We start from the raw sequence: 25,506 nt of genomic DNA, 5'->3' as shown, positions 1-25,506 counted from the left end.
GTTGTACCTCCCAAATACCACAGTGTCTTTGCCCTTTATCATTGGTCCAAGAAATTTGATGTGAAAGAAAATTTCTCTCCATAGTGGCATCATCTCATAAAAAACATTTTGGGATATACTCGTGAACGTTTCATAGGTGTTATCACTAGTTTGTGGGAAATTTACTTTAGTTGTTGAAATATTAATATAGTTCTCTCAAAAATGAAGTTACTCTTTGTTTTCTTTGTTGTTCAGCTTGTGGGAACGCCATATTACATGTCTCCAGAGCTCTGCCAAGGAGTAAAATACAATTTCAAGTCTGATATCTGGGCAGTAGGCTGTGTCATTTTTGAACTGCTTACACTAAAGAGAACATTTGATGCCACAGTAAGTTGTATTATCCCCACCTTGTCCTTCCAAATGGTATAACTCGGTTGAGAGAATCAAATTCATTTATCCCTCAGTTTCTGATTTCTTCAACAGAAATCAGCTGTAGACAAAAAAAAAAGTATGCAAGGGTTTAGTAGTGTATTATTAAATTGCTATGTGCCAGATTTATATTCAGTCCCCACTGAAATAATCCTACTCAAGTGCTTTAAGCATTGTACTTGAATTTATTGACTTATAATTTTGAAATTGGCTCTAGGATCCACTATGTGACACTGTAGTCTGGATAAACCATTTCATTTCTTATGCTTCAGCTACTTTTTTTTTTTTTAAAGCTAAGGCAAATTATATAATACTCATTAAAGTGTTTTGATATTTTTTATAAAAAGTTACACACTACATCCCTAGCAAGGCTGTTGTCCTCTTTCCTGACAACAAATTCCTTTAAGTCTTTTTTTTCTTTTCTTCCTAACTAAAGCCCAATGTAAAGTAGTGCTTCTCCAACTTTCATACACATAGGAAATCACCTGGGCACCTTGTTAAAATGCAGACTCTTTTTTTAGTAGGTCTGGGTAGGTCCCAATAGTATGCATTTCTTTTTTTCTTTTTTAATTTTTTTTTTTTTTTTAGTGTTTTATTTAATTTTGAGAGAGAGCGTGCGCGCGCGTGGGGGAGGGGCAGAGAGAGAGGGAGATACAGAATCCGAAGTGGGCTCCAGGCTCTGAGTTGTCAGCACGGAGTCCGACATAGGGCTTGAACCCACAAACCATGGGATCATGACCTGAGGCGGAGTCCGATGCTCAACTCACTGAGCCACCCAGGTGCCTCCCCCCCTCCCCCAATATTCTGCATTTCTAACAAACTCCCGCACAATGCTGATGCTGCTATCTGTGGACCAATCTGAGTAGCAAAAATGGATTCAGATCTTCTGCAAGCCACGTGTGAGAACTTAAGCAAATCGTTTCATCTTTTTGATCCTCTGTTTCATTATCTATAACAAGGAAAAATATATATCCTTCTCATAGAGATGCTACGATAATGTATACGAAAAATGCAAATATAAGATAATGCAGATTCATTGGCCTTTCATGAGACCTATTTATTTTTCTAAATCCTGAAGTTTATTCTGGTCTGTCATTTAATTCTCCTAAGTAATATAGTGGAAGGAAAATGAGTTTTGGAGTCAGATGGACTTTGGTTAGAGTTATGTCTCCATTTTTTACTGTCTGTGGAGTCTTGGGCAAGATACTTTACATCTCTGAATTGGTAATCATAATAACCTCCTTAAGGGAGGTTTGCACGGGTTAAAAAGAATAATATATGTAACATGCCTACCTAGTACAGAGTGGTCTCTTGATTAAGGTGTTGATGGTATTATTATATTGTCATTATCATCTTACTATTTACCTCGTTGTCTGTTGAGGCAGAGTATCCCTTCATAACCATTATTAGGATATATGAATTAGGAAGCAGATTACTTGGTAAAGGAAGTGCTTAAAGCTAAGAAGCATGGCTAATCTTGTTTTCCTTTTTCTTGTGATTCAGCTGAAGGGTCAGATTATAATATAATATAATATATTATGCCACTGGCCACACAGTCATATCTCCATGTTAGCCATTTGGCTTCATTCTTCTTGATTGCAACAGTGTATCCCTAACCGTTTCTTGCTGATGCACATTAATAGTTTATAAAAGAATCATATTTCCATTTCTTTAAATAATAGTCACAGATATCTCAGAGCCCCTGTTGGTGGATTATAATCTTTATATAACCAAGAATAATCATTTTCCCATAGAATCCACTCAATTTGTGTGTGAAGATTGTACAAGGAATCCGGGCCATGGAAGTTGATTCTAGCCAGTACTCTTTGGAACTGATTCAAATGGTCCATGCATGCCTTGACCAGGTAAGTGTGACTTACATGCTGATTTCAGTTTGGTGTTTTCCCTTCCCACCGTAGTGTTTGGAGTATGGCATAGATGAACCTGTATAAAGCCACATCCACTTCCCCAGGGTAGGATGTATTTGTGGCTGTACCTAGAAGAATAGGCATTGGCAATTCATGATAGTTATGTCCTTCAGGCAGCAGATTCTTAATTCTTACTTTGTAATTAATTTGTAGAATGATTTTACCATCTACATTGTGCTCCATTTTTTATGATCAAGATTAATTTTTGTAAATCAATTTTACAAAATTATAGTCAGAGATAATTTAGAGTTCCTAATGTGCAGAATAAATATAGTTCTGCCATTTCACAGTTGCCTTGCAGTGTCGTCTAGGTTGCTATTATTCAAAATATGGTTCATGGACCATAGGTGTTGGAATCACTAGGGGATGGGGATGTTTTACACGTAAAAAAAATGAAGGGGCGCCTGGGTGGCGCAGTCGGGTAAGCGTCCGACTTCAGCCAGGTCACGATCTCGCGGTCCGTGAGTTCGAGCCCCGCGTTAGGCTCTGGGCTGATGGCTCGGAGCCTGGAGCCTGTTTCCGATTCTGTGTTTCCCTCTCTCTCTGCCCCTCCCCCGTTCATGCTGTGTCTCTCTCTGTCCCAAAAATAAAAATAAACGTTGAAAAAAAAAAAAAATGAAGATTCCTGAGACCCAATGCACACCAAGTGGATCCAAACCTCTGTAGGTAAATCCCAGAAATCTTTATAACAAGCACTCTGGGAGATTGGTTTGTTTTTTTTTTAATGTTTATGTATTTTTGAGAGAGAGAGAGAGAGAGACAGAGCAAAAGTGGGGGAGGGGCAGAGAGAGAGGGAGACACGGAATCTGAAGCAGAGTCCAGGTGAGCTGTCAGCACAGCCCGATGCAGAGCTCAAACTCAGGAACCATGCGATCATGACCTGAGCCAATGTCAGATGCTTAACTGACTGAGCCACCCAGGGGCCCCACTCTGGGAGATTCTTAAGTGCTATATATATTGTAATTTGAGAGTCACTGGCCTAACTGAACAAGTAAGGAAGGTGCATTCTCATTCATGTACAAGTGTTGATGATAATGAGATGATATGCGTGAAACATGTAATATGACATAAGAAATTATGTTTTTTGGGGCGCCTGGGTGGCTCAGTCAGTTGAGCATCCAACTTCAGCTCAGGTCATGATCTTGCGGTTCGTGGGTTTGAGCCCTGCATCAGTCTCTGTGCTGATGGCTCAGAGCCTGGAGCCTGCTTCCGATTCCATGTCTCCCTCTCTCTCTCTCTCTCTCTCTCTCTCTGTCAAAAATAAATAGACATTAAAAAATTTAAAAAAAAAAAGGAATTATGTTTTTTGAAACATAAAGATAATATACAAAAGGATAATACACTGTGGTCTTTGAGTAATTTTAGCATACAGCCTTCTAAGAGGAAGTAAAATGCCTCTTTAGATCCCATTTTTCCCTTTTCCTTTAAATTAAAACTAACCCAGTTTGTACTTTTTAGGATCCTGAGCGGAGACCCACAGCAGATGAACTTCTGGATCGTCCCCTTCTCAGGAAACGCAGGAGGTAAAGTACAGAGAAGTCACTCTGTTGTCTTTCTATATAGATGGTTGATTGTTGAAGGCCTGATCAAAGGACCACAAGAGGGCAGTGTTTCCTGACTTGGCCACTCTGGTGCTGTTTTCTACTAACGTCGCTTCTTTTGTTGCTTGAGAGGAGCTCCTGACTTTCACCTCCTTAGTTTGTGCTATTTGGTTCTGAATTTATATGATGAGACCCTAGAACCTTGCACTCCCCCCATCTGTGAGTTTTAATCTAGAGTTGAGGCATTAGAGTGTAGTAATTAAGAGAGGAGAGCTCTGGATTCAGACATCCTTAGATTTGTATCTGAGTTCTGTTATCTTTGTCAAGTTATTTAACACCTCTCTTCTTTCATTTCCTCCTCTATAAAGCCAGGTAGGGTAGGGATTAAAGGAAGTAATGTATCTAAAGTGCTCAGCCCGGGGCTTGGCACAAGATGCTCAGTAATGATCAGACAGTAGTGTGGATTTAGAGTGGGCCTTTGTTTTTCAGTACATGTGTTCAGATGGTAGATTTCAGTTAGAGGAGTATTCTTCAGATACCTTTGCTCATGTCCTGAAATCAGACTTGATTCATTGTTGACAGGTTACTTCCTGAGATTTATTCTGTGGCATTGGTCTCTAGAGGTAGGAAGGAGATCTTTTATCCCTCACGTCTTATAAGAGGCTTCAAACACTAACTTAAAAAAAGACATGTTCTTTATTATTCTTTCTTTCTTCCTTCCTTCCTTCCTTCCTTCCTTCCTTCCTTCCTTCCTTCCTTCCTTCCTATCTCTACACCCAACAAGGGGCTTGAACTCACGACCCCTAGATTAAGAGTCACATGCTCCTCTGAGGCAGTCAGGCACCCCATTATTATTCTTAAATGTTCTAGTCTATATTTCATCCTGTTATACTATTTTTGTCTTACTGTCCTTCCTCCTCCCCTACCAGTTCTGTTTCTGTATCTTCCCAATATTCAGACCTTTGCTGTGCTCTTTTTCAAGGCTTGCTCTTAGATACACTAAGCATATACTTAATTCCATAATCTTTGCTATTTGGTCAGTACCTTTATTTTGTGGTATTGTTTAATTAATCTTTTCTGGTTCTTCTCCACTTGAACTCTAGCCAGTGTTTCAGTGCCTAGAATGTGTAATACTCCAGATACAGCACTCCGACCTTCCACTTATATCCCATACATCGTCCAGCAATATCACCCTTTGCGGCCGGTTAGGCATATTTAAATTTTTTATCTGGCTTACTTCCCAACAATATAATCACTATTTTAATTTCTTTTCAGATATTTCCACTGATAATTTTTAATTGCAATTTTTATAGAGATAATTGTAGATGTGTACATAGTACTTCATTAGAACTTTGTACTTTGATGAAAAAATATAAGAGCTTTCCAGATAAAGCAGAGACATAGCAAACTGTGGAAAATATTCAGGAAATACTAAGTTCTACCTGAGTAGGTTAGTGGTTCTAGACCTGGGACTCTCAATAGCAACCTCTCCAGAGCTTTCCAAAAATACTGATGCCTAAACACCACTCCAGGAATTCATCTATAAGTGTTTTAGGCAAAATTAGAACCCTGGACCAGAATATGGGGAGGAAGTAGCAGGAAGAAAGGCTGAAAAGGTAGGTCAAGAATCTTGAATGCTAGACAAAGGGATCTGTGCTTAATTTAAGCAGTAGTGTAGAAGTAATGGATGTTTATGAGAGGGTAGTTCATGTGATGAGGGGCATGCCTAAGGAAGACTTACTTAGCAAACTAGTCTTGGTGTTGAATCAGTATAGGACTGAATAAAGTCAGTTGGTACTGTGTTAAGTCTTACCTGTTAGGAGGTGCTACTACATTCCAGGAAGCAAAGCTGCCCAGAGCTAATGTGGCAAGCCTGGAGAGCAGAAGTGACTATAAAGGGCATTGCATAGGTAGAATCTGTAGGACTCAAATATTGAAGAAAGGGAGACACCTGAGTCCAGGATGACCAACGTTGTAAGTGTAGTCTGCTGAGAGAATGGGGAGTGCCAGTTACAGAAATAGGAGAGTCAGAAAGAAAAGCTGTGTGGGAGAAGAAAAATGAACTGAGGTTTAGAGATGGTGAGTTTGGGAAGTCAGTGGGCAGACTAGATGGAGATGTCAAGTATTTAAAATGTGCATCAGAGGTTCTCAAGGTTCTCTGTTCCAGTTTGGAATGTTTTTTGGTGATAGAAAACAAATGTCCCCAAACTGCTGGCCCCTTCCTATTTAATGAATGGTCCAAAGCCAGGCCTGTATAACTGTTCCAATCATATCAAGGTACTTTCCCCAAAGTATTGTCGTGTTGCTGGAGACATATGGTTTATTAGAGGACTAAACCTGTGAAGTGTATTTCAGAGACATTGGTGCAGCATAGGAACCAATTCTTTCACTCACGTATCTTTGCTTTTTTTTTTGGTAGAGAGATGGAGGAAAAAGTCATACTGCTTAATGCACCTACAAAAAGACCAAGGTAATGCCTAAGAGACTCGTGAAAAGTGGTATATCTTAAATTACCATCAGGGGGTCTTTCTTTCTTTTGGTCTGTGCCTTGCTTGATCCCAGTAAGTAGCCTTTGGCATCCTTTCAGAAGCCAACATCTGCGTAAATGTCAGATAGTTATTTCTGAGAAAAAGAAAGCTGTGATTTCACCCTCGTGCTGTAGCGGTCATCATTACCATGATGAATGTTGAAAAGTTGAGACGTGTAGGTGTTATGGACCAGACTGGAATCTGATCTGGCTGAGCTGTGATGAAGCCCAGAGGCAGAAATTGCAGAGCCTGCTATGATAGAGGGTTGAAATAAGTTGTCGAGAAAGAACATACTTTCTCATACCATAATTGGCGGTTCTTCTCTGGGAACGGACTGGAAGCATTTTCCTTTGATACAGTTTTTATGTTAAATGTGCCTTTGTTCTGGGGGTTGTTGACAGGTCAAGCACTGTGACTGAAGCACCCATTGCTGTGGTAACGTCACGAACCAGTGAAGTCTATGTTTGGGGTGGTGGAAAATCCACTCCCCAGAAACTGGATGTCATCAAGAGTGGCTGTAGTGCCCGGCAGGTGTGTGCAGGGAATACCCACTTTGCTGTGGTCACAGTGGAGAAGGAACTGTACACCTGGGTGGTAAGTGAAAGCTAAGTACTTTAGAACAGTGATGTGAGCCTAATTATTTACTGGGCTGAGGATGTCTAAGTATTTTGTTAGTTGAACATGTGCACAGGAATGACAGTGTGGAGTGATGGAATGTAGGCTCTAACGAGAGCAAGGATTTTGTCTGTCTAGTTCACTGATGTGTCCCCAATGCCTGGTACATATTAGGTCATTTGTAAGTGTTTTTTGAATGAATGAATGAATGAAAGAGAGGAAGAAAGAAGGAAAGAAAGAATTAAAAGAGCCCTAGGTTTAAACTCAGGAGACTGGACTCTTATTTACAGCTGGGTGATTTCAGGAAGTCCCTTAATTACTCTGTTCTGTTACCATGAATTTCAGAGCAACTAGTATCTGTGAAACAGTTTTATAAACAAATGAAGCAGTGTTCCCACATCAGGAAAATTCTAAGACCTGTGTCAGTGATCGAAGATGGCTAGGTATATCTTCAGAATTTTTCTTTGCTCCCCTCTAGATTTCACTTTATCTCTCACCTTCTGGAACAAATTGTGTGTATTTGCTATCTATTCCTTTATCTGCCACTCAGTCCTCATTCGCCTACAATGCAGCTTCCGTCCCTGCCACTTGATTGAAACTACTCTTAACAAAATGACCTATAAATTGTGGAAATAATACATATACTTTGTAGTCCTTACTTTGCTTGACATCCCAGCAGCATTTGACATAGTTGATCTCTCCCTCCTTGAAGCTGTGTCTTCCCTTGACTTCCATGAGAACATCTTCTCTTGGCTTTTCTCCTGTCTTTTTGGCCATAGCGTGCCTTCTCATGTGTTTCAGAGTGCTTTTCCTTTACCTAACTTTGTCTCTGGTCGTCAATTCTTCTCACTCTTCCTTTTCTTCCTGAGAGCTCATTTTTTCCAGCAGTCTCAGATAACTTCTCCACAAGGCCAGGCTTTGTCAACCCAGTGCGTGACAGAGTAGACAATTATTGATTGATTGATATGATTGATTGATTAAAAGAATCAATGAATGAATGAATGCATGCATGTTAACTGTTACTTCCTAAAGCCCTGTCCCTTAAGGAACTAGCCCCTAGGGGGCTGCCACAGCCCGTATAAAACTGCTGAAAAGTCATTTGGGACTATTCTTAGTGCTATATAGCAGCCTCTTTGATATAGCCAGATTCTTTTTAATTGTTCCATACTTCAGGGAAACTGTGACCAAAATTTGTAAAACTCCTAGTAAGGATTTCCAAGAGAGTATACTCCTATAGAAAACAATCAAATTAATTAAACTATGTACGGATTTTTTTTTTTTTTTTTTTTTTTTTTTTTTACCAGCACTCATAATTAAATATAAAGTTCACCTTAGACTTGAAGGAGAAAGAATTGGGAATGTGTTCTTTTAAGTCTTGATGGATAGCAATCTGGATACTTTTAAATCTTTACCTGTTGGCAGGGGTTTTATACTACCTATCATTAAAAGGTTTAATCCCCTTACCCATTTTTTTTTTCGTTTCTAAATTTCCAGCTGATTTTTTCCTATGGTTTTCTTTTCTTTATTATTTTTTTTAATGTTTGTTTATTTTGAGAGAGAGAGAGCACACGTGCAGGGGAGGGGCAGAGAGAGAGAGGGAGAGAGAATCCCAAGCAGGCTCCATGCTGTCAGCGTAGAACCTTATGTGGGGCTCAATCCCACAAACCATGAAATCATGACCTGAGCTGAAATCAAGAGTCAGACCCTTAACCAACTGAGCCACCCAGGTGCCCCACTCCTGGTCTTCTTGATAGGAAGTTTTGTTGAAGATTAGCTTTTCGCATGAAAAGCTAAAACTTTACAAGACCTCTTTATTTCACAGAACATGCAGGGGGGTACTAAACTCCATGGTCAGCTGGGCCACGGAGACAAAGCCTCCTACCGACAGCCAAAGCATGTGGAAAAGTTGCAAGGCAGAGCTATCCGTCAGGTGTCCTGTGGTGATGATTTCACTGTCTGTGTGACAGGTAAGCCATCAACAGAAAGCATCCAAAGTGCATTTAAAGTGAAGTATTGTACTTAATGCTGTGCAGTTTCAGCTGGGATTTTACAGCAAAAGACCATATTCATGAACCAAAGGCAGTGAGCGGATACACACTTTAATAATAACATGCCCAATTTTCTATGGCAAATAGCACATGAGGCACACAGATAACAAATCTCATGGGATCAGGAGAAATATGTTGTACGTCCCAGTTGGAGGAAAAATAACGTTACCACCTGGTCAGGTGTAAATAACACTAAATCAGGAATCAAGAGCTAAAGTTTAGTTTTTGTCTTGCCATTGCTTACTTTTCCTTTTCTCTAGAAAATAGAGATGGCCCTAATAAAATTTCAGCATAATACTACCAATTTTTAAAAATTATTATAACAGTACACGTGACCCCCCTAAATAAAAATAACTCTAGACTTGCACAGTCTATCCTTCAGATTTCTCTGATGCAGTCATTTCATATAAGATCAGTGGCTGGGATAGTTCTCATGCCAGCCCTGCCCAGCTTTCCGGCTGGACAGAGTCATTCCTTTGATGTGTTATGCCTTTCTTTCTTTTGCAGATGAGGGTCAGCTCTATGCCTTTGGATCTGATTATTATGGCTGCATGGGGGTGGACAAGGTTGCTGGGCCCGAAGTACTAGAACCCATGCAGCTGAACTTCTTCCTGAACAATCCAGTGGAGCAGGTCTCCTGTGGAGATAATCATGTGGTGGTTTTGACACGAAACAAAGAAGTCTATTCTTGGGGCTGTGGTGAATATGGTAGGTATAGATTTGTCTCTGTCCACTTATTCCCAGGAGCCAACTTGACTTCAAGCTTGTATGCATCTAAACACATGTAGCCTATACTTGAGAAGTGTTGATTCAGTGGAAGAGAATGCTGTAGAATATTTTCATTGGGAAGAAGACCCTCATTTTCATTGTTTTCTTTCTTATGTATGTCTCAGGACGACTGGGTTTGGATTCAGAAGAGGATTATTATACACCACAAAAGGTAAACTCAGAAGCAGCTTCTTCCTAGAGCCTGTGTAGAGGACACACAGACTCCAGTAATAATACAGACTCCTCTTTCTCCGGATCCTCATGTCAAGGTGTTTATTTCTGAAGTACTTTCTCTCTGGGAGACTGACAACCCAGAATTCCTGAGTTAGCACTATGTGATCTTGTCATCTGACTAAATCATAAAAAGCTGAGAAAGAGGATATGGCCACTTTGGACACTGTGGAGTCACATCTTACTCAGGAATGGCAGCTAAAATCAGCAAGTACAGTGAACCCAGAAAATTCCTTGGGAAGATACTGGAAAGCAGTATATTGTTTCTTAACCCAACACAGCCATCCCCCCCTCCCCATTTCCACATTTGGACACCAGATGAAATATGTGTTTGTATTGAGGGGTCATGTTGTACGAAACATAATATCTAATTACTGTCTGCACTGTAGGAGCTAGCCCTGCAGGAGCTGGCCCAGGAGCTAAAAGCAGCTGCAGGAAGAACATGGTCCTCTCTCACACCCACCCTGGGTCACAGGCTTGCCTGCCCACTGGAAGGTTGACAGGAATCGACTGTACCATTCACTGTTAACAATGCTCATTAACATCTTAAAAATTAACTTCTATCACTTGTGGGACCATTCTCAGTGGATTTCATGGTTGTTTCTCTTCAAAAAGCCACAGTAGAAGCACTGAAGTTTGAGTTTTCAGGTTTCACAGACATCCATTCTATCCCCCTATCATTCTCCAGCTCTGTTTATTTAGTTATAGAGGGATGTGAGCAGTTGGAAGTCCTGTCTGCCTCCTCAGTACTCTGTCACCTCATTTATAATGTGACCAGACTAGGACCCTACAAGGCTACTGAGTTTCTTCTATAACTGTCATGGGGCCTTCCATCTCAGAGAACAAAAATCAGCAATGGATCGAAGCTTCTCCTTTCCCAACATTTTCTGAGAAGTCTTTCTAAATAAGACCTGTTGCTGAAACAAACTTCAACAGGACTGCTGAGCCAACCTGGAACAGCTGCCTTTTACTTAATTATAAAACTTGAGCTCCTTGTTAAAAACAATAAGCTGCTGGGAAAATCTGAAGATGATAGAGCAGTCTTTACTGTGGTCAGTTCTGCCAGATGCAGGATATCACAAAATTTGAGGGTTTTTTCCTAATACAAGTTACATTTGGGGGATTTTTTTTTTTTCTGATTTTTTTTTTCTTGCAGGTGGATGTTCCCAAGGCCTTGATTATTGTCGCAGTTCAGTGTGGCTGTGATGGGACTTTTCTGCTGACCCAGTCAGGTAAAGTGCTGGCCTGTGGACTCAATGAATTCAATAAGCTGGGTCTGAATCAGTGCATGTCTGGAATCATAAACCATGAAGTAAGTACCCTCTTTGGTGTCCTCACCACACTGTCAGAACTTCTCTTAGGCTGGAATTTCTTTGGGAATGCTTTTGGTTAGTGACCATGAAATTGTACATAAGAAAAAAGATTTCACAGACATTATTATGTTCAACAAAAGAAGCCAGCCATGAAAGAGTCCGTACTATATGATTCCAATTATATGGAGCTTAAGAACAGGCAAAATTAACTTATAGATACCAGAAGACAAAGTAGTGGTAACTTCTGGGTGGGGGGTATGGGTATAAAGAGAAGGGATCCTGGGATCATGGAAATGGTCTATATTTTGATCTGGGTGGTGGTTTTACATTTATATGCATACAAAAAATTTTTTCTTTTTTTTTTTTTTAATTTTTTTTCTAACGTTTATTTATTTTTGAGACAGAGACAGAGCATGAACAGGGGAGGGTCAGAGAGAGAGGGAGACACAGAATCTGAAACGGGCTCCAGGCTCTGAGCTGTCAGCACAGAACCCAACATGGGGCTTGAACTCACGGACCGTGAGATCATGACCTGAGCCGAAGTCAGACGCTTAACCGACTGAGCCACCCAGGCGCCCCATACAGAAAAAATTTTCAAGCTGTACAATATTTTATAGTTTATTATGCCTCAACAAATAAATTGATTACAAAGAATCAAGTGACGGAACTCAGGTTCTACCTATCACTAAAATAGGTACAAGATAATTGACATGACAAGAAACACATTTTCATGCATGATCTCCCTGGAGAGTTTTTTAGATTTATTGTTCCCAAATCACTGCTCTTGTACAGGCTTAGTAAATATAATTACTGTTCACTTCCTTCAAGGATGTTGTGAAATTCACATTAAGTCTCCTCTTTGTGTTAATATAATGAGTTTTTGTCATGTTCTAAAGAATCAAGAGAAGAAAGTTTCCTGACTCAGTGAAAGAGATAAGAATTTTTAAGTAATCTCTGCAGTATTGATTCTCAAATGGGAGAGTACAAATTTGGGGCAAATCTGGGAAGGGTGTCTGCATAGTTTGAAAAGGCATATTCAAAATTACCATTACTTGATTTCAGTTTTATTATAACATTGGGTTTGTTGTGAAATTTTAAGCTTACATGAGAGGAATTTTTTAATACTAATCTAAAGGGAACGTGGGTTTTAACACATTGAGAACACTGCCTTGTAGATGCAATTAGATCACAGTAAACTGGTTGCATTCTGGGCTGGAGAGTCTTCAAGATTTTAATTCTTTGCCCTGCTTTTGTTAGATATACAGTGTTTATACCCAACATAAGTGTCCCTGGTTGTATCCTCATGTAGATACTTTCTGGGACGGAGAGTTAATGTTTTACATACTCTTAGATTAGGAATCTAAAATTTTTGTTGTCGGGAAGCCCTGCCTCATATACTGATTAAATTCTCTGATGACATATTGAGCTTATTCCGTTTTGTATTCTGTTGGAGATGAAAAGCTACCTGGCATCTTCTACTTAGTAACAAATTTGCTTGAAAGGCCTTTTGGTCACCATGACAACATTCTCAGCCTGCTACCCCTTCGTTTTTTACCTAAGGAGTATTTGCTTTGTGCTTTATCTTGTTTCAGGCTTACCACGAAGTTCCCTACACAACCTCCTTTACCTTGGCCAAACAGCTGTCCTTTTATAAGATCCGTACAATTGCCCCAGGCAAGACTCACACGGCTGCTATTGATGGTGAGTTGGTTTACAACTTTTTACACAGGCCTCAGTAGCTCATGCTCTTTTATTCTGTCAAGTGTTAGTGCTTCTTCCTTTTTTTTTTTTTTTTTTTTAAGATTTCATTTTTAATGGTCCCAGGTTTCGGCACCAAAAAAAAAAAAAAAAAAAAAGATTTCATTTTTAAGTCATCTCTGCACCCAACACAGGGCTCAAACCCACAACCCTGAGACCAAGAGTTGAACGCTCTACTGACTGAGCCAGCCAGGCAGCCCTAGTAGTAGCCCTTCTTAACAACATATACATTCTCCCGTTTTCCCCCTGGCATCCAGTATTATCTCATTAACAAATCAGGAATTCAAGTAAATTTGTTTTAATAATCATTATAAATGCGCAGTCAGTACATCTCTTAATGACAGTGCCATGCCAATAATTCCAGAAAATGACTGCCTTTAAATTAGTACCATCTGTCCATTTACTAAGGTAGTACCCCTTTTCCACATTTAAAATACAATATTAGAAAATACGATATTGAGTAACTTTCAGAGTCTAATTAGTTTTAGATACCCTAGCTGCCATAGATGCAAGGTTGTGTGGCAAGCTTTATATTCGTATACTCTCAACAACCAGAAGCTAGTCCGTGGAACTCTGCTCTGGCTGTGTTTTCCCTTGTACTCCATGCCCCATGTGTGCCTGGTTGTTTTTCTCTTTTAGAACGAGGCCGGCTGCTGACCTTTGGCTGCAATAAGTGTGGACAGCTGGGCGTTGGGAATTACAAGAAGCGTCTAGGAATCAACCTGCTGGGAGGACCCCTAGGTGGGAAGCAAGTGGTCAGGGTCTCCTGCGGTGATGAGTTTACCATTGCTGCCACCGATGGTGAGTGAGTCTGGACACGTCATTTCAAGCTTTCTGGATGGATGGCTATATTTTAATGTTTGGCTGGGAAAGAGGTAGACTGGTTATATAGCTGGATCATACGTTCACTTTTTATTTACATTCAGTTGGTATCTAATTGTTACACTCATAGAGCTTCATTAATTTTTTGTGTGTTCAACATAGTGATTGTTTAAAAAAAAATAGTTATCTAAATAATGGCCAAGTTAATATTCTAAGTCCCTGCTTTTTTTTTACTTTTTTGGTTAAATGTTTTAAGAATTACTAAATCTTTTTTTTTTTTTAAGTTTATTTATTTTGAGAGTGAGGGCATGCGAACAGGGGAGAGGCAGAGAGAGGAGAGAATCCCAAGGAGGCTCTGCACTACATTGTGGGGCCCACTGCAGGCTCGAACCCACAAACTGTGAGATCATGACCTGAACCAAAATCAAGAGTTGGACATTTAACTGACTAAGCCAGCCACCCAGGCACCCCAAAAATTATTAAATACTTCTGTGTAAATTTTTTTTAATTTAACATTTTTTATTTGTTTTTGAGAGCCAGAGAGAGAGCATGAGCAGGGGTGGGGGAGAGAAAGAGGGAGACACAGAATCCGAAGCAGGCTCCAGGCTCTGAGCTGTCAGCACAGAGCCTGATGTGGGGCTCAAACTCACAAACCGTGAGATCACGACCTGAGCTGAAGTCAGACTCTTAACTGACTGCGTCACCCAGGCACCCCTAAACACTTCTATGTATACCTGGCCCAGGACCACGTTGGTTTCAGTAAATGTTGGGTGAAGTGGCTGGAGAGGAGAACGACATAATCTAATTTTGCTCCTTGGCTGCTGTCAGCCACACTGCAGTGATGTCCTCAGGGACTGCTAAGGATTGAAGGGCTGAATACTATGTGTCTCTCAGCTTCCATTGGAATTGGAATTGGAATTGGTCTAATTGAACTTTCTTCTCTCTTTCTTCACATTGCTCGCTCTGTGGCATTTTCTTGCCTCTTTTACTACTTTTCTCTCTCTTTTTTTTTGAAGTTTACTTTTTGATTTTGAGAGAGAGATATGAGAGGGGAGAGAGAGATGGAGAGAGAGAGAATCCCAAGCAGTCTCCACACTGTCAGCACAGAGCCTGATGCGGGGCTCAAACTCACAAACTGTGAGATTATGACCTGAGCCGAAGTCAAGAGTTGGATGCTTAACCAGCTGAGCCTCCGAAGCACCCCAACCTTTTTTTTCTTTTTTGAATTTTAGAGAGAGAGAAAGCAAGTGTATGTGTGAGCTGGGGAGAGGTGGGGGAGGAAGGGAGGAAGGGGGAGAGAGAGAGAGAGAATCTTTTTTTTTTTAAATTTTTTTTTAATGTTTGTTTATTTTTGAGACAGAGGGAGATAGAGCGTGAGTGGGGGAGGGGCAGAGAGAGAGGGAGACACAGTATCCGAAGCAGGCTCCAGGCTCTGAGCTGTCAGCACAGAGCCTGATGTGGGGTTCGAACCCACAAACCGTGAGATCATGACCTGAGCCGAAGTTGGACACTTAACCAATTGAGCCACCCAGGCGCCCCGAGAGAGGGAGAATCTTAAGCAGGATCCACGCTCATTGCAGAGCCCAATTCAGGGCTCAAACTCACGAACTGTGACCTGAACCGAAATCAAGAGTTGGACGCTTAACCAACTGAGCCACCCGGGCAACTCACCCACTTCTCTTCTTTGCTGCCAGTTCTGCTAGTCCTTATCCCCTCCCTCTTCCACATTCTTTCTTTGTTCTCTCTCTCTTTTCCCTGTATCACCTTCTGGACTAATTGTAGCCACTCTTTCTTGTGACTGGGGGAACAACAAATCACATTTTATCATCTTGTCTTGTGACTCATTTCAGCTTTTTTTGTTGCTCATGATCTAAGATGCCTTCGTTTTCTTTTGGTCTGTGCCTGTTGTGTACACATGAGGGATCCAAGGACGGTGTCAGATAAGTGATGTGTTGCCATATTTAAGTGAAGCAGCTTTCAGAGGGGCACGGTAACGTTCCCTGCTTGTCCCCAAATGAGGGATATTAGGGAGCAAACTGGTTAGGTCAGGTCAGGCTAGATAAATGGAAATGTTACCTAGAAAGAGTGAGGATGTCGCTGAGGATTAAATTTAGTGTTGCAAGTCTACCAGCACTTCCTGACAGGGCCTCAGGGAAGTAATGTCTCCTCAGTAGATCTGTGTACTTCACAAGGTAAACTTCAGAATGAGGAGTGTAGAATTGGATTCCATGGTTGGGCGTATTACCTCCCAGTATTCCTCTACTTTTCCGGACTGTTCTCTATTGCCTCGTTCACACAGCCAACATAAATTGAGTGCCTACTATGTTCCAGGTCCTCTTTAGGCTTTGGCAATATAAAAAAAGTGAGTCTCAGAAAGCCCCTATCCTTAAGGAGCTCACAGTCTAAGTAGGGTAGGGGAGACACTTATAAACAGACTCGTACAGGCTGATAGATCAGGTGCCATTGATGGCAGTATCTGACCCCTCTAAGTCCTAGAATGCCCGGAACTGCTCAATCCTTCTATCTCTCCTCTGTCCCCCTTCACTCCCTAAGTGAGCTTATTACCTTAAGTTCCCTGTATCCACTGACAGTTTTATATCGTCACCACCCTTGAACTCCAGGCTCGGTTATTCATCAGCCCCTGGACTTAGATGTCTAAAGATATGGTGGCTTTAGAGCCCAGTTTTCCCAGGTCAGTCCTCATTCATCCCTATTGTCCAGGTTTAATCATTAATAGTACCCCCTTTTCATTAAAAAATGCTCTGATTTGGATAAGAAGCTACATGCATCTCAGATAAACGTATTATAGTCAAAATCAAACTTTCGATTTTCTGCCCAGATCTGTTCCTCCTATAGCCTTCCTGTCTCACGAAATGGCAGCTTCATCCTATTCCCCACATCCCATTCATCAGCAAATCCTATCGATTATCTTCACAATATATCCAACCACTTCCCACCATCTTCACTACTACAACTGGTCTCCCTGCTCACCCTTGGTCCCTTGCAATTGATTCTTCTCATAGTAGCCTGATGAATCCTTTAAATACCTATTAGTACACTCAGAACTTCTAATGGATTCCTATCTCAATCAGTAAAAACCAAAGCCATTATAGTGGCCTGCATGGCCCTATGTGACCAGGACTCCAGCTACCTCCTGACCTCTTTACTGACCACTGTCCCCCCCGCTTATTTTGCTCTAGCTGCAGGGACCATCTTCCTCTTTGTTCCTGATGCTCCTGTTATTCACATAGGACCTTTGCACTTGCTGTTTTCTCTGCCAGGGAAGCTCTTCCCCTACATATCCACATAGCCCTCTCTCACTTCAATCAGGTCTCTGCTGAAGTATGGACAAGTACTTCTCTGACTACCCTATCTGAAATAATGCTACCCCATTATTAGTCTTTATTTGCACTTTTCTTTACCATGTATCTTCTTTCATAACACTTATGACTACCAGAAGTATTTGGTACTTATTGACTGATCAGTCTCCTCTGACTAGAATGTCAGTTCCACAAGGGTAGTTGAGTTTGTTTTATTCACTGCTGTATTCCCACACCTCCAGCAGTGCATGTCATGAAATCAATGCCCAATAAACAGTTGAATGACCAAAAAAGGTTGTTGAATGAGTGGATGGATGGGTGGATGGATGGATGGGTGGATAGATGGATGGCAGGCAATACATAGACACGTCATTTTTTCCAGGTTGGCATCAGGAATTGTTTAGGGGAATAAACAGCTTTCCCTTGTTTTGTTCATAGTGGGAAATCTTTCTAACTCTCGGGCATAAAGATGGGGAACCCAAAGAGTAGGGAAGTCACTTTTCTGTTAAACTATCTGCTGTTTAATTTTTTTCCCTAGATAATCACATTTTTGCCTGGGGCAATGGTGGTAATGGTCGCCTGGCAATGACCCCCACAGAGAGACCACATGGCTCTGACATCTGCACCTCATGGCCTCGGCCTATTTTTGGATCTCTGCATCACGTCCCAGACCTATCTTGCCGTGGCTGGCACACCATTCTCATTGTTGGTAAGTGTCTCATATGTGTGGGTTGGGATGGATTTGACAGAGGGTAGACCCACACTGAAGGTACTGATGGTCACATTCTTAGAAACAGAAGTGTTTCTAAGAAAAGAGGCTGTTCCTTTAAGTCTTATAACAGTGACGCCATGCCTTGTGATGGGGACAGAATGCTGTTATTTCCTGACATTTGTCATTTGCAACCTTCTGACTTTTTTAATATGATAACTTTGGGCTCTTCCTCTGCCATAGAATCGTTATCTCTAGTTGTCCACTAATTTGTTGCCTGTGTTCATGCTTTTGAGAAAAACATTCAGTATACCTTTAAAAGGAAATTAAATCAATTGTTTTCTGCATAAGGATTACTCTGTTAGGAACTAAATTATAAAAGCCTGTATGAGGGTTTCCAAGTCCATTCTATTAATTAGATCAGTGGTTCACAACCTTGGCTGCACATTAGAATCCCCCAAGGAGCTTTTGGAAATCCCATTGTCCTGACCAATTGAATCAGAATCTCTGGGGTGGGTCCTAGGTTGCTACTGTTTAAAGCTTCTCAGGTAATTCCAAAGAGCAGTTAAGAAGAATTGCTACTTTACATAGTGGATACAGTTAGGGTAGCTAGTGGTGCTTTAATATCTAGAACAGTAAGTATTTATAAAGTTATCTGGAGTGAGAGATAGCTGTTATCTCAAATATTATTTCCCTAGTCTAGTCTTCTCACTTTTCCTGCCTATAGCTGTTTCTGATGCGTACCTACTGAATATTTTTCCTCAGAGAAAGTACTGAATTCTAAGACCATCCGTTCCAATAGCAGTGGCTTATCCATTGGAACTGGTAAGTAGCAGTGTCTCAGGTACCAGTGGTTTTTCTGAGCTGTGGGTCTTTGGGTTAGATTCCATGCAGTCTCCAAAAAAAGGAAATAGGAAATATCTTTGGGAAATGAGGAATACGATGATCAAGAGGGAGGATCATATTTTGGGTGTATTTCACAATAAGTTATGACTTTTATTACATTGTGGTCAGAGGGAGAGTACATCTTTGCCAACCAAGCATATGGAAGTAATTAAGTGGCTTGCCCAACATTGTAATGTGGCTTATGTATTGTTTCTTTCCTTACCATGCTAGGGGCTATGGTTCTATCTACTCTTTGCGTCCACCGTATTCCCAGGGTTATTCCTGTCTATAGAAATAGTTCTTCCAAACAGGCCCTCAGAATTAAAAGTTGGCTAAACTTTCAAAGCAGTTAGGAGAATCAGCCCAAAGCTCTCTGATAGCTTTCCTCTGGCTGCTTTTTGCATGGTTCTCTGTTATTTAGGACTATGCCAGGAAATTAAATCTGTGTTCCTTTTTGGTTTTCCACTTGCTCTAAAGTACCTGTACTCTTTGATGTCTCGGAACTTGGATTCTGATAGTTTGTAGAATCAACACAGATAAAGACCCAGAATAAAAGCAAATTAATCCAAGAAAAAGAAAGTTGAAAGTCTGATCTAGACTTGTTGAACTCTAGTTTACACACACACACACACCATACCTTTTATTAGTTTCTTTTAGTAATCTATTGCTCAGCATTTATTTGTGCATATTAATTTCTGTCACAAATGATAAAATATCTTTTTGCTAATCACAGCTGTTCTCTTACAGCGTTGTTTTGCTGGAACAGTATTTAATGGAAAAAATAAGATTAAAAGCACATATCAATTAGCTGGAAAATGTAAACTCCATAAGGGCAGGGATTTTGGGGGTTTTTTATTCATTAGTTTTATCCACATTACCTAGAAGAGTGCCCAGCAAATGGTGAATGTTCAATAAATACTTGTTGGTTGGATGGGTTCTAACCATCCAGTGGAATACTGTACGAAAGTAGAAATGAACATCTACAAATAGGTCTATAATGTGAAATGTAAAAAGGAAGTTGCAGCAGACTATGTGCCTTTTTATCAAGTTGAAAAACAAGCCAGATTTATATATTGCTTAAGGATATATAAGTATGTGATAGATTTTTTTTTTTTAAGAAGAAATGATAGAAGTGCCTGGATAGCTCAGTCGGTTCAGTATCTGGACTCTTTTTTTTTTTAAGTCAATAAATTTTTATTTAAGAATTTTAACCTGTGATTCCTTCCTCTCCCAGTCACTGTGGTTCCCTCTGGGTCACAATCTTCAAAATAGCCCTTTTAGAAAGAGCTTTTGTTCAGTCCACAGTTGGCACCGTTAGTACAGAGTTCTTTCCGTTGGGCTTCTTTAATCTCCACTTGAATATGGATATGCTTCAAGAATTCCCCACCTGTAATCTTTGGGATTCAGTTTTTTTACTTTGGGTCATGTTTAGGGTCAGAATAGATGGGTTTACCTGGTTCTCAATTTCAAACACCCTCTAAACGTGAATGAGTTCAAATCCCATTCACCACTAAACTAGCACAGCCTAGAACTGTACAGATTCTTGGGATATTCCAATACATAAGATTTTAAAAATTTGACCGTTAGGGTCTTTCAGTGTTTTAGCAGATAAATGTCTTGTAGTTCTTTCCCACAGATCTAACACATAGCTCCGTGAATAAAGGAAACCACACATACACTCTATGAGGTGTTTCCAGTGGAGTGTCCGACTCCTGATTTTGGCTCAAGTCATGACCTCAGGGATCATGAAGGGGGTCATGACTTCAGGGGTCATGACTTGTAGGATCGAGCCCCACGTTGGGCTCTGTGCTGACCATGCAGAGCCTATTTAGGATTCTCTCTCTCTGTCTCTGCCCCTCCCTTGTTCACACGTACGGGCACTCGCTCTCTCTCAAACTTTAAAAACTATATAAAGAAATGACAAATACAGAATTAATCAGTAGTTACATGTAGGTAGGAGGCCAGAGAAAGAGAAGGAATTCACAGGACAGATAAGATACAGGTAATGTTTTAGTTCAGCACTGTCCCATAAATCGTTCTGCAACAGTGGAAATGTTCTATATGTATGCTGTCCAGCACTTGAAAAGTGGCTACCGTGACTGAGGAACTAAACTTTTTATTTAAATTTAAATAGCCATGTATGGCTAGTGACTACCGTATTGGAAAGTACAGTTCTAGTTCTTCAAGTGGTAGATTCACGTTTTTGTTTTGTTAGGTGTCAAAACTTACACGTGTGTTAAAATAGTCTTTTGTAGATTTCAAATGTAACGTTATTTTCAAAAGCCATTTAAAACAAGCTTCGGAGCTTTTGTTGGCATCTGCAGGTCTGCTGCTTCGGTAGGATCACAGTGTGACACAGTCTGCAAGCCACTATAGCTGGTGATCATGAACAGTCCTTTACGTTTAACTTTGGAATATACCATGCACTTACTTTTTTAGCTTTAGCGCAAATACATCTTTTTGGCCCATATTAAAATTTCATTCCATTTTTTGACCACACGTCAGCTAGTCTTCATTAAGATAACTTGGAATGTGCTGCATGATATGAAAGAACCAGCCATCATATTTTAAAAATTCTTACAAATCGTTATCAAAAGAATTTAATGAATTTAATGGTTGAAGACTTCTCCAGAAAGGAGTTAGTGGTGAGTTTATCTGGCCATTTTAAGAGTTGTTTGGCTCAAATGTGAAAGTGCTTTGTATTTATACGAAACCTTGACAAGCCTTGGTGGAGAATGCTAGAGTCTGGATGTATCTATTAAAGCACGGGTGGTAGATTCAATGAGCTGTGGTTGGGGCGGCTGTTCAGTAGTGCTTTAGAACATTGATAATCTGCTATGGACATAGAAATGAGTAAGTTTGGGATGTAGAAGTCAATTATCATTATAAAGATGCTGATACTCAATATCTTGTATAAAAACTACAAATTTAGTCCCAAATATCCTGACACTGTTGCTACTACTTCATGCGACTCTAGGAAGCTCTCCAGGGGTCAGGGGGGCTGTGAGATCGTAAATCTTTCTTGCTGCCTAGCAAGGCTCTCTCTTTCTGTGCTGTGTATCTGTCAGTGGTTCAGAGTGCTAGCCCAGGAGGCGGCGGCGGTGGGGGAGAAGAGGAGGACAGTCAGCGGGAATCTGAAACTCCTGATCCAAGCGGAGGCTTCCGAGGAACAATGGAAGCAGACCGAGGAATGGAAGGTTTAGTCAGTCCCACGGAGGCCATGGGGATCATTAGTGGGGCCAGCAGCTCCTGCCCTGGCTGGCTTCGAAAGGTAATTCCTTTGGCAGAGGTATCTTCGATAAAATAGCAGACCCTTTACAGGAACTAGAAAGGAGCCGTCAGAATCTCTCCGTGTCCCATGCCCTGTTCAGGCGTTTTGCAGTAGGCATCGAGGTTTCTGACTTCCACCTGGAACAAAACTACCAAACCTCTAATTCTTTTTTCTTCCTGACAAGAAGAGATACAAAATGTTCTCATACCGGTATTAAATGAATTTAAATTAATAAAATCTTCCTTGAAACAGTCTTTGTAATGCATGTGTGCAGATTAAGCTTAGAGATTTTGTACTGTGGTTTGTAGAAGTGGACTATTGGGGCAGTTGGAATGTTTTACAATAGAGAGGTTATGAATGTTGAAGTGCGGATAGTAAAAATGTTGGAGTATATTTAGATGGAAAGTTGGCTACAACATGTGGCTGGGCAGAAAAAGATGGAATACCTGTGCAGCAGGATCCCGTTCTCTTAGAAAATATGTAATGCATAGAAGAGTATCTGCTATGAAGACTGAACACAGTATTGCTCATTTTAACAGTGCTTATTTATGAGTGATGGAATTGCTGGTCTTTTTGCCCATCTGGATTTTGTCATTTTCTGTATTTTGTCAAACTACATTGTAGTTTGTGAAATTTATATTTTTACGTAAAAAAAAAAATCTAGAGATTTAGTTTCCCGCGTAAGATGACGAAACTTGATAGCCAGTTAGGAGTATGAATGCAAGAGGCAGTACACTGTTGTACCTAACGTTTCAGCCTGGGCATTGGCCTTACTGCCATCACCTTCAAGCTTCCCAGCTCGAACAGACTGTGTAGAATAAGTGTGTCAAGGAGATACGCCACACACTCCAAACCATGTTCTTGAATTTGAGTTTGAATTCAAATCACTGTTACTCCTCTGAGGAAGGGATGTCCTATTGACAGGCCCGGTGAGCTGAGTTGTACTCACAACTGTCATGCCCCACTAGGGGGTGCTGATGTCACAGCAGAGTGAAAGCTATAGCAAGATGGGAATTTGGGAGAAAGAAAATAGATGGCTCAAACAGAACTGATGAGATTCTTTGTCTTATACATAGGAGCTGGAAAATGCAGAATTCATCCCCATGCCTGACAGCCCATCTCCCCTAAGTACAGCTTTTTCAGAGTCTGAGAAAGACACCCTGCCCTATGAAGAGCTGCAAGGACTCAAAGTGGCCTCTGAAGCTCCTTCGGAACACAAGCCCCCAGTAGGAGCCTGGGTAACTGAACTTTTTGCCTTTGAGTCACAACTAGGTAACCAGAGAGCTCTCTCCACTTCTCCTGGCCTGTCTCCTCTAGCTTCCTCAGTCTCCCACTGCCCTGAATCAACTAATTATACCGTCTACTCGGCAGTGCTTAAAGCGTCTGCCCTAGGCTTACCTGAGTTGCCTTGGACAAGCATTGACCCTTTCACATTCCTGATGCACTAACAGTTCTCCACACCAGAGGACTTTCTTTTCTCTTTGCCTCAGAAGTACCAAAATTAAAGTTCCAAAATTCAAATCCACTTTTTCTTGACACTGCTAGTGTAGGTTGGGGGCTCTAAATATGAGTAAGAAATAATGCTTGTAGTCTCGTGAGGGAGCCACACACGTGTGCCTAACCTTGGTAGAAATCAAATTGTGGTAAGTACCTCAAATGTAAACCAGGGGTCACCAAGCTTTTTCTATAAAGGGCCACGTAGTAACTATTGTAGGCTTATGGACCATGCAGTCCCTTTTGCAACTAGTCAACGCTGTAGCATAAAAGCAGCTGTAGATAATACATAATGAATGAGCATGACTGTGTTCCAATAAGACTTCATTTACAAAAACAGGCAATAGGCTGGATTTGGCTATCATTTGCTGACCCTTCCTATAAACGAAGTACAGTGGAAGAAAGGAGAGAAATCCAGACTAGAAAAGGTGTAATAAAACCTTTGAAACTTTAAGGTGAACATTTAAATTCCTCTATCAATTAACTTTCTTGAATTATTTTGGCAGTCCTATTTACTGAACACCTTTTAAATCTCTTCTAAAGTGTGATCCACTACATTTCATGAATATTGACCTGTTGGGTCACAGTGTTCTCACTGTGATCAGAAAGACTTGTTCCAAACCATATCCCCCACTTCAGCATTTTAAATGGGAGGATAGCCATGCACTTTAAATTTAATTGCCAAGTTCTCCAAAACAGGTGATTGTTCTTTTTACCTTAGCATAATGGAGACTGAGGCACTGAGGGTTCTCTTGCTGTTATGTTAGAGCCAGGTGCTATTGTAATCCCAGCAGCTTTCTGTTTCTCTTGCATTTACTTTGTGTGTGTGTGTGGTTTATCTTGTTACTTTTAAAGTAAGGTCCGATAGTATTTCGAGGAAGGTTGGACTGGGGAGTTGGGATAAGCACGCAGAAGCCCCTGTGACCTCTTTCTTCTCTCCTTAGCCACCTCGGCTGAGTCCTGCAGAGACCTGTGCTGGGAAGGGAACGCCATTAACTCCTACCTGTGCCTGCAGCACTCTGCAGGGAGAGGTTGAGAGATTGCACGGGCTGGTGTTAAAGTGTCTGGCTGAACAACAGAAGCTACAGCAAGAAAACCTCCAGATTTTTACCCAACTACAGAAGCTGAACAAGAAATTAGACGGAGGGCAGCAGGTGAGAGCATTAAAGGAATAATTCAATTTTTAACTCTGTTTTGAAGAGTCACAGAAACAAAACACCCAAGAATTGAAATAGACCTTTTCCTTTGCAGAGACTTATCTTTTGATGATGTAACTTATGTAATTAATTTCAGCAGCCCTGGGCCTTGTTCAGGCACCTCGGTTAGATCATTTTCATCACTTTGTTTTTTGTTATTGTATATTTTTCTTTTATTATTTTTTTTAATGCTTATTTATTTATTTTGAGAGAGTGCGTGTGTGAGTGGGAGAGGGACAGAGAGAGAGGACAGAATCCCAAGAAGGCTCCGTGCTGACAGCACAAAGCCCGACTTGGGGCTCAGTCCCACGAACCATGAGATCATGAGCTGAAATCAAGAGTTGGGTGTTTAATTGATGGAGCCACCCAGGCACCCCTCTTTTACTTGTTACTATGAAAAACTTTATAAACATACAGTTCAGCGAATACTCATAATCCACCATCTAGATTGAACAATTGTTAACATGTTTCAAAAGTATGTGTGTGTGTGTGCATTTAAAATATGTGGGTATATATCTGTGTGTATTTAAAATATATGTGGGTATATGTGTGTGTATATATTTTTTATTTTGCTAAGCCATTTTCAAATAGATTGTAAAAGTCATAACATAGCCCCTCTAAATACTTTCTTACACAAATCCAAAAATAAACACATTCATTCTCCCAGCTAA

At 40.7% G+C, this 25,506-nt stretch overlaps 1 protein-coding gene and 1 non-coding gene across 2 annotated transcripts in view; one reads left to right on the top strand and one right to left on the bottom strand.

The window, feature by feature from the left end:
- NEK9 (NIMA related kinase 9) overlaps positions 1-25,506 on the top strand; it is a 39,471-nt gene that overhangs the window by 9,593 nt on the left and 4,372 nt on the right. Inside the window, exons 6-21 of the mRNA XM_027066182.2 lie at positions 235-366; positions 2,163-2,273; positions 3,795-3,859; positions 6,297-6,347; positions 6,807-6,999; positions 8,843-8,987; positions 9,576-9,776; positions 9,962-10,008; positions 11,224-11,379; positions 12,973-13,081; positions 13,778-13,939; positions 17,819-17,989; positions 18,755-18,814; positions 21,943-22,145; positions 23,222-23,383; positions 24,584-24,793. Coding sequence (XP_026921983.1) covers positions 235-366; positions 2,163-2,273; positions 3,795-3,859; positions 6,297-6,347; positions 6,807-6,999; positions 8,843-8,987; positions 9,576-9,776; positions 9,962-10,008; positions 11,224-11,379; positions 12,973-13,081; positions 13,778-13,939; positions 17,819-17,989; positions 18,755-18,814; positions 21,943-22,145; positions 23,222-23,383; positions 24,584-24,793 — 2,178 coding nt within the window. The remainder of the gene's footprint in view (positions 1-234; positions 367-2,162; positions 2,274-3,794; positions 3,860-6,296; positions 6,348-6,806; positions 7,000-8,842; positions 8,988-9,575; positions 9,777-9,961; positions 10,009-11,223; positions 11,380-12,972; positions 13,082-13,777; positions 13,940-17,818; positions 17,990-18,754; positions 18,815-21,942; positions 22,146-23,221; positions 23,384-24,583; positions 24,794-25,506) is intronic.
- LOC113601686 (small nucleolar RNA SNORA18) lies at positions 20,485-20,615 on the bottom strand. The gene has a single exon (XR_003422971.1). It is a non-coding gene; the product is annotated as a small nucleolar RNA SNORA18 (small nucleolar RNA).

The sequence above is a fragment of the Acinonyx jubatus genome, chromosome B3 (genome assembly GCF_027475565.1).
Source record: "Acinonyx jubatus isolate Ajub_Pintada_27869175 chromosome B3, VMU_Ajub_asm_v1.0, whole genome shotgun sequence".
Lineage (NCBI taxonomy): Eukaryota > Metazoa > Chordata > Mammalia > Carnivora > Felidae > Acinonyx > Acinonyx jubatus.
The sequence above is the reverse complement of the archived record's forward strand: the minus strand, read 5'-3'. Positions and strand labels throughout refer to the sequence as shown.